We start from the raw sequence: 9819 nt of genomic DNA, 5'->3' as shown, positions 1-9819 counted from the left end.
TGTTTCAACCACCATTAATATTACAGTGAAATAATCTGGGGACAGATAAGCAAAAGATTAATTTGTTTATATTTATTGTTCTCAGTCATGAAATGCAGAGTGTAAGCATATATATGATTGGCAGACATGCTCTTAACAGAAAGGTAGATGAAATTGTCAATTTAGTAAAGATAAAGGCTTTTCTTCGTTATGATGTGAACAGTTACATCATTTTATTCATGTGTAATTCAGTGAACAATCTGTGCATGGATAAATATTATAAGTTTGGTATTCATCTGTAAGACCTTATCTAGATTCTGGTCCAATTAGAATCACTCAATAATGAGAAGTATCACTCATACTTTTTCCCAGCTCTTATGGTTTTTTAATATAGCATATGTTTTTTACATGGTTTGGCTTTGAAAAGATGACATTTCCAGAATATATCTGTATTATCTCATGTTTTATTTTATTTTTCATGTCTATGTCAAATATTTAATCTGTATTCTTAGAAAATCACTATGCTCATCTGTACTGAAAAGCTATACATACACTGAGCAAATCACTTAAGCCTTTGAATTTGTTTCCTCATCTCTGAGAATAAAAATGATACACATATCTAATAGAGTTGTTGGAGGAAAAATATTTACATTTACGAAGGTACAATATCTGTTCCATGCACATGGTAACCACCAAATAACTAGTCATATTTCCTGTTCATTTTTATCTAAATGTTGTTATCTTTGTTTTTGACTCAGCAAAAATTTCGAATGATGTTTGTCAGTCTCTTTCTTTTGAACATAAAACAATCATCACGATGTCCCATTCACAGAGCTCATCAACGTCTGGCCAAACAATATCCCAGAACTAAAGAGATACACATATTTTGTCTACTTTAGTCTCTCATGTCCCTGAGGCAGTGCCGTTAACAGCTCTGGTTTGAAGGTAAGTGCAAAGCATACTACGACAAGTTCGCTGTTCTTAAAGCTTAAGATCATCCAAGACTGACATTTTCCAACCCTGGTCCTCCTTACCATATGCTCAAGGGTCATCCCAAGGAGAATTGGAGTACTTGATGATTTCATGAGTGTTCTTGTAATAGGTGAATCAGTAAGCTCTTCTTTCCTTGTTGTGCTCTTTGAGCTGAGTGATAGGCTTCATGTTAACTATCTGGTTAATTTTGAAAGCTTCTATTTCTCTACTTTTGAATCAGTACTGTGGTCAAAGAATTCACTAAAAGAGAGTCTAGCCTGGGTCAGTAGGGAATACACTATTGCCAGTACTTCACCTGAATTTATTCTTTCTTGTTAATTACTGTGAGTGATTTCTCTGATACAACAAAGAGATAAAGATCAGAAAGAAGACATGAGTAGCTAAAACAAAGAGATGGAAGATGAAACAAACAAGTCTTTTCCTATATCTTTGATCAGTTCCTTACTATACACATAACAATGGGTAAATATCCAATAACTCTATCTTTAGCTATGTAACATAAGGTATTAAAATAAGCATGCTAACATCTGCTCTCCAGAGGAGTTGGGAGGATTAAAATAAAGCATGGAAGTTCTTAGAACACTCAACAAATTTTATCAGAAGAGCTCTGTGAGTGTTCAGTGACTGGACACCATAACTATTATCCATTATTACAGGATAGAGCAAAAATAGTGATAGGGCTATCTGATATTGATTTACATATCACATATTTCTGGGTTCCCAGGGTTTTAACTGTAATATAATTGAGGAAAAGGCAAAGAACTGGGAACATCTGGTGGTAAAGACTTGAATTCTATTTCACACTTCATTGTTTGATGGTACAATGCATTTATATCTCAAATTTTCTTCTCTTTTTTAAAGCAATTCCATGAGGAAAATGGCAGGAGGAAATCATTCCACACTCACGGTCTTTATCTTGGCTGGACTAACAGAGAAACCAGAGCTCCAGCTGCCCCTCTTCCTCCTGTTCTTGGGAATCTATGTGGTCACTGTGGTGGGGAACCTGGGCATGATCACACTGATTGGGCTCAGTTCTCACCTGCACACCCCCATGTACTATTTCCTCAGCAGTCTTTCCTTCATTGATCTCTGCCAATCCACGGTCATTACCCCCAAAATGTTGGTGAACTTCGTGACAGAGAAGAACATCATCTCCTACCCTGAATGCATGATCCAACTCTATGTCTTCCTGGTTTTTGTTATATCAGAATGTCACATGTTGGCTGCAATGTCCTATGATCGCTATGTTGCCATATGTAACCCATTGCTTTACAATGTAACAATGTCTTATAAGCTCTGTAGTTGGTTAGTAGTTGGGGTGTATGCCATAGGCTTGGTTGGCGCTACAGTTCATACAGTCTGCATATTAAAAGTGGGTTTCTGTAAGGCTGACATAATCAATCATTACTTCTGTGATCTTTTCCCACTACTGGAGCTCTCCTGCTCCAGTACTTCCATCAATGAAGTAGTAGTTCTGTGCTTCAGTGCATTTAATATCCTTGTCCCAACAGTGGCCACCCTCAGCTCTTACACCTTCATCATTGTCAGTATCTTTGCCATTCATTCAGCCAAAGGCCGGTCTAAAGCCTTCAGCACTTGCAGCTCCCATATTTCAGCTGTTGGTGTCTTCTTTGGTTCTACAGCATTTATGTATCTACAACCACCATCTGTCAGCTCAATGGAACAAGGAAAAGTATCTTCTGTATTTTATACTATTATTGTGCCCATGCTGAACCCCTTTATCTACAGTTTGAGGAATAAAGATGTCAAATTTGCATTGAAGAAAATTTTGGTCAGGAAACCATGTCCATGAATAAAATCACTGTATGTTGTCTTATTAAAAACAGATCTTTGGTTTTCCTGGTTATGTAATTTATTAGGTTTACTTATCAAATTTTTTGAATATCAGTGATGGATTCCTATGTAACATATCTCTAAATTTTTGTCCATCCTTCCTCATTTGAATCCATGTTTCACTAACTATAAATGAAGAAATACACAGAATTAGAAATATACTTGAGGCTTAAAGGAATTCTTGTTTTATTTTTTAATGATAGTAGCAACATATGTATGTTACTGAGATTTTATGGAATATCAAGCACTGTGCCCAGAACTTTAAATGGGCCACTTTATTTGATGTTTATCTTATTCCCTCTGGGCAAGGACTACTATTATTCCCCTTTAAGGATGAAATAAACTGAATCTTATTTGAATGATTTCATTTTATGGACTCAAATCACGGTAGAAGAGAGCAACAGTTTGTATAAAAGCATCTAATATGGGATGGCTTATCATCATACAAGTCAAAACTTGATGGTTTATGAATCAATGGTTTAAATGATGCACAAATATTGCTAAGTCACATAATTTCCTTGTGGCTTATTTTGTTTGATCATATAACTACTGTAAAGAAAGGGCAAAGAATAAGACATTTTCCTACAACTTTGCTGAGTTTATTAGTTCTGGTATTTTTGGTGGAATCTTTGGGATTTACATTATACAAGATCATGTCAAAGGTAGTGACAATTTGAATTCCTATTTTCTAATTCAGATGCCATTGATTTCTTTCTCTTGGCTAATTACTCACAAAAGGGCTTTCAGAACTACATTACATAAAAGTGGACCAGATCTTTTTCTAGGTATTGCAGAGACAGCCTTCAGCTTTTCCCCATTCAGTATGATGTTAGGTGTCATCCTATTACATATACTCTTTATTATACTGAAGTGCATTTCTTGTCCACATAATTTGTTCAAAGCTTTCAATTGTGGTATGATGTTGAATTTTACTAAATGTTTTCTTTTTATCTGTGAGATAGCCATATATTCTTTGACATTTATTTTGTTGATTCTATAATTCCTACCATATCATGGTCAAGAATTGTTTTATTGTAATACTGTTTTGGGTTGCTAATATTTACTGAGGATTTCTGCATATATGTTCAACAATATTGGCCTTATCTGGTTTTGGTATTGGGCTAATAATGGCCTTTTAGAATGAGTTTGGAAGAATTCACTCCTCTTCCATTTTATGAATTAATTGAAAATTGTTATCAGCTATCCTTCAAATGTTTGGTAAAATGCAGCAGTGAAACCATCTTCTGCGTTTTTCTTTTCTAGGAGGATTTTTCTTTTAATTTGAAAGAGAGAGAAACAGAGAGCCAGAGACAGAGAGAGGTGTTTCATCTCCTGATTCATTTACCAAATGACCCAAATAGCTGGGGTTGAGTCAGATCGAAGTTAGGAGCCTAGAAATCAACCTGGGTGTCCTGTGTGGGTGGCAGACCCCCGAGTGCTCCATTTGTCATCTGCTGCTTCTGAGGCCGTCGAGTCAGGACTCCAGCATCAGCATTCCCACACGAGGTGCCAACATCTCACAGGGCATCTTAGCCACTGCGCCAAATGATCGTCCCTAAGGGGAGAGTTTTCCTACTGATTCCATCTTGCTACTTGGTTCAGTCTGTTTATAAATTCTATTTATTTGTGATCTAATCTTGGCAAAGTGTGTATATCCAGAAAGTTTTCCATTTCTTTTAGGTTATCAAATGTATTGGCACACTATTATTCATGATAATCTCTAAAATCTTTTGTATTTCTGTGGAGTTAAGTATGGTATTATAGTATAGATCCTTAAATTAATCAAATCCTAAATTCCTTCTTATCATTATCTAACAAATTCACTGGTTCTGGGATTGCAACTTAGCCACGTTTTAGAGGGGGTTTGCCATTGTCCAACCCTGATCCCCAAACATTCAAATTCACTCTCATTCCACATGCAAAAATATAATTAAGCTTTTGAATGAAGTCCCCATATTTCCATGTATTGCAGCTTAACTCAAGCCCAAAAACCAATTCTCAATAAATTTAATCAAATCAGAATCACAAATGCCATCATATTTGTGTTTTATGGAAATTTTACTATAATTTATCCTGGAGAAAAATTCCTGCGAGTTTTTTAGAAATGCATAATTTCTACAGTGCTTCAAGAGTGACAAGCATTGTAACAGATGCTGTATGGCAGCACGTGGGGTCCAGTTGTGTTGGGTTTGTTCTTGTGCTGGGAGGCCACTTCAGTTTGGGATGCAGCCATTGCCTAGTCCACCAGTGAGACCAGCTTCTCCTGAGCCTGTGGGTGGCACTGAGGTCCCTCATCAATTCTGGAGCAGATCTGTGAGCTGACTGTGGAAACTGACTCTATTCACCCTTCAGTTTTGTGTAGATTCTGAAATGGTGTTCATTCTCCTTGGGCCGTTATCTAAAGAAACTGCTGGCTTTATAACAGCTCCCATATTTAAAGCTCAGAACCCAGATGCAAAAATTTCAAGAGGACCAGGGCTGTGTGGTAGTAGGTTAAGCGTCCCCCTGCAGAGCCAGCATCCCTGGCTCTGGCGCTGGTTCGGGTTCTGGCTGTTCCTCTTCCCATCCAGCTATCTGGCTGTGGCCTGAGAAACAGTGGAAGACGACTCAAGTGCTTGGGCCCCTGCAACCACATGGGAGGTCAAAAAGAAGCTGCTGGGCCCTGGCTTCCCATTGTCCCAGCTCTGGGTGTTGTGGCCAATTGGGGAGTGAACCAGAGGATGGAAGACCTCTCTCTCTCTCTAAGAATCTCCTTCTCTCTGTAACTCTGCCTTTCAAATAAAGAAAAAATTAGAATTAATTTAGTAATTTAGAATTAATTAAAAATAACACAAAACCAAAAATTCTCAGCTGTGGAGGGATCTTCTTAATTCAGAGAAAAATTATATAAAGATTCTTTCAGGGCAGACCAGGAGGCATAAAAGAAGAGATGAACAGAACTCAAGCACAGATGATATGTTTGCAAAAAGAAATATTGCAAAACTGTTTAACAAATAAAACATTTAAAATACTAAGGGTTGGCCGGCGCCACGGCTCACTAGACTAATCCTCTGCCTTGCGGCGCCGGCACACCAGGTTCTAGTCCCGGTCGGGGCGCCGGATTCTGTCCCGGTTGCCCCTCTTCCAGGCCAGCTCTCTGCTGTGGCCCGGGAGTGCAGTGGAAGATGGCCCAAGTGCTTGGGCCCTGCACCCCATGGGAGACCAGGATAAGTACCTGGCTCCTGCCATCGGATAAGCGCGGTGTGCCGGCTGCAGCGCGCCGGCTGCAGCGGCCATTGGAGGGTGAACCAACGGCAAAGGAAGACCTTTCTCTCTGTCTCTCTCTCTCACTGTCCACTCTGCCTGTCAAAAAAAAAAATACTAAGGGTTAACTATGCTTGGAAAAGCAAAAAAATTTCCCTCAGCTTACAACATCTTTGTTTCTGCAAGGGACGGCTTATCATAGGTAAATCTGAAGGCTGCACATGATAACTGCAAAGATAAGTGTAGTTCTCAAAAACAAGTATGTATTCAGCTTGCTAAAGATGACAAAATTCCATATGATAATGAAATGAAATATTGGGAAAACAAATGATTGTGTCAGATGAAATTATCTCATATGTCTCGTCACACTGAACAAAGTATGGCTCTGAGAAGAGCCAACATAGAAGACTGAGTTGTGTTCCTCATGGATAGCCACAAGAAACAAATCAGATCACAATATCCGAAGCTGTTGTAAAATTAGAAAGCATCAAATTGGTAAACAATTATTTCATTCCTTTTGATTTTAACCCATGGATTTTTGCCAGTATAATTCACTTTGCATCAGCCCCCCCCCCCTTTTTTTGGAAAGCACAAACACATGAAAGTTCATGCAAAATTTATTTTGTGAAAGGAACTGTGAAAGTGACACATCCAACTGTAGAAGTGAATCATTCCACCTTGGATGAAGGTACACAAGACTGGGAAGCTTTTTATACTGGATCCTGGGAAGAGTGTTCTTGTTTCCTTCCCTCTTCAAAGCTGTCGCAAAGTATACAAGCCACAGTGTTGTATACTACAATTCTACTTTGTAATCACAGAATTTACACTCCACTAAATGTAATGTTATTCAAGTGAAAAGTAGAAAGACCACCGTTCCACAGTAATATAGCCAAGGGCTATAAATGATAACATTTATTATAGCACTGTGGAACGGTGGTCTTTCTACATTTCACTTGAATAATATTATAGTTAGGGGAGTGTAAAGCCTGTGAAAAATTGAAAGAAAAAATAAAACAAAGGAAGGGATGAGGGAGGGACGGAAGTATTTTCATGTTGTTAAAATTGTATCTTTGAAATATTTGAAATCTGTTCCTTTCATATTAGTGAAAGTATTTTAAAATAAGATTTTAGGTGAATATGAGAATTCTTACTTTGTATTCAATAAATATTGGTATCTTCTCCTAGAGCTAGAGATTTGGATTTAATTACATGTGGTACAGCAAGACCAACCTTCATTCTCCTTAAATATTACTTGAGGTAATATATTCATGTTACTGTTTTCAAAGTTCCTATTACATGATTGCTCACATGGATGATCTCAATTCAATCAATCTACCACCCTTTCCATTTGGGGGATGAAAAATATAAACAAAGCTTAAGAAATAAGAAGAAAAGTTGGCCATGTTAACTTTCAAATAATTAAATACTTCCTCCAATTATAAAAATAAGGAAACAGAATTTAGATCAATAAAAAAGAACCCCAAAAGTTAAATATCAGTTCTCCAAATTCTTATATCGTAATTCCTAAAATGCGATTAACACCGTTGCTTATTGAGCCAAGAATATAAGTTCCCTTTTTTTTTTTTTTTGACAGGCAGAGTGGACAGTGAGAGAGAGAGACAGAGAGAAAGGTCTTCCTTTGCCGTTGGTTCACCCTCTAATGGCCGCCGCGGCCAGCGCGCTGCGGCCGGCGCACCGCGCTGATCCGATGGCAGGAGCCAGGAGCCAGGTGCTTTTCCTGGTCTCCCATGGGGTGCAGGGCCCAAGCACCTGGGCCATCCTCCACTGCACTCCCTGGCCACAGCAGAGGGCTGGCCTGGAAGAGGGGCAACCGGGACAGAATCCGGCGCCCCGACAGGGACTAGAACCCGGTGTGCCGGCGCCGCTAGGCGGAGGATTAGCCTAGTGAGCCGCGGCGCCGGCCCTAAGTTCCCTTTTTACACATAAAATATCTTTTTGTAAAAGGAAATTAATGGTATATTGTACTGTTTGTTCATTTTATGCATTTATTTTATTTGAGAGGCAGATGCAACAGGAATGGGGAATGGGGAGAGAGACAGGGGGATGACACACAGAGACAGATCTTCTGTCTACTGGTGGCTCCCCATGTACCTGCAACAGCCAGGCCTGGGCCAGAGCAAAGCCAGGAGCCTGTTACTCAATGCAGGTTTCTCCTGTATGGCACAGACCCAAGTACATGAGCCATTACTTAGTGACTCTCAGGGTGTAAATTAGCAAGACACTGGATTCAAAAGTGGTGCCCACTCTGGTTTATTTTAAATTCTCAAAAATCCTCATGTTCTCTATTTCCTATTAACAGTGTGATATAACTTGTCAGTATGCGACTTACTCCATTAAAACCTGGAAATCACAAGTGGTATGTGGACTAGTTATATTGGCTAGAAGCATGCAGAAAATTCAGAATATCAAATCCTATTCAATCCTGTTAAATCCGAGTACATATGTTATTACAGATGATTTCTGTGTGTTAATGTTTACCACAAATTGACAGATTTAGAATTGACAGGGAATGCCACTTGAAGGAAAATTACACAACCGGGCTAATGTGAACTGTAATTGCTTCTCTTTCCAAGGGTGTGATCTCTGAGAAATGGGAATCCTTGGAGAGTATTTGTCTCTACGGTATTTAGTACATGGCAGATCTAAACCCAGGGCAAACTTTCACAGCAAGGCACGCAGAGTCACTCAGGTAACTGTGAAAGGAGGGGAAGTTTTCTTTCCTGAACCTGGAGAAACATGAACTGAAGAACTGGAGATGCTGACCTGGGATGCTGCCCAGCTCCAAGGGTGACTCTGCGACCAAGGTCTGGGCCCTGTCCTCTCAGCACTGAGCTCGCAGAGCACTGGGTACCTGCCGCTCCCAAGACACTTGGAAACATTCTCCTCCAAGTCAAAGACAGCACGTGGCAAATAAAATTTTACTGTGAGGTTTCAGGCTTAAGAGAGGTGAGTGTGGTTATCCGACATTTGTAATTTGATACTATTAGGTTTAGCAGTAATCTTTGTGAAAATTCAGAGAAATGCTCTTCAGTAACCTCATCTACTCAGTTACACATACTGTACACATAAGCCTCCCACCACTGTGTTAGTGTCACTGGGGATGCAGAGGAGACTGGGTCTGGACCACCCGGCTTCCAGTGCAGCTCAGTATAAACATGTGCTGTTTGAAATTTATAGTTTTCTGAGCATGCAGTCAGAAGGTATAGGCAATTGCAAAGGACTGAAGAATGTTTCCATGGCAACTTCAGTTTAGAATGAGATTGGAAAGGAAGTAAATTTTGCTAGACAACAGAGAGTAGTGCTTGGAAGATTATCACATGCAGAAAGACTCACAACATAAAGGTAGACACTGAGTGACTGTGACATAGTCCAGGAGCTGAAAGAAGCAAAATGTTCCTGTGGCACAAGAGGTTTATGGGGACTAAAAGATGGACAAGAGTGTGTATTTGTGTACTTTATCCTAAGAACAATTAGTGAATGTTCATCCACGACCCGGAAAGTGGGCTGATTTCTGTAACTGTATCCAGTGACTAGGAATAGTAGCTCATTCAATTCCTAAGCTCTCAAGTGTGAAAATCATTTTTCCTTATATTGATGAAAGTCTGTCTAACTTTGGGGCTGGTGCCATGGCTCACTTGGTTAATCCTTGGCCTGCAGCACTGGCATCCCATATGGGCACCAGGTTCTAGTCCTGGTTGCTCCTCTTCCAGTCCAGCTCTCTGCTGTGGC

General features: G+C 39.5%; 1 protein-coding gene across 1 annotated transcript; it reads left to right on the top strand.

The window, feature by feature from the left end:
• Positions 1-1840: 1840 nt before the first annotated feature.
• Positions 1841-5579, top strand: LOC100347624 (putative olfactory receptor 8G3; the record flags this gene model as incomplete). Its single annotated transcript, XM_070062965.1, has 2 exons — positions 1841-2777; positions 5554-5579. Coding segments are annotated over exons 1-2 (963 nt in total), but the record flags the coding sequence as incomplete, so codon positions are not given.
• Between the last annotated feature and the right edge of the window lie 4240 nt (positions 5580-9819).

The sequence above is a fragment of the Oryctolagus cuniculus genome, chromosome 1 (assembly GCF_964237555.1).
Source record: "Oryctolagus cuniculus chromosome 1, mOryCun1.1, whole genome shotgun sequence".
Classification (NCBI taxonomy): Eukaryota; Metazoa; Chordata; class Mammalia; order Lagomorpha; family Leporidae; genus Oryctolagus; species Oryctolagus cuniculus.
Note: the sequence above shows the minus strand (reverse complement) of the source record. Positions and strands in the feature narration are given on the sequence as shown.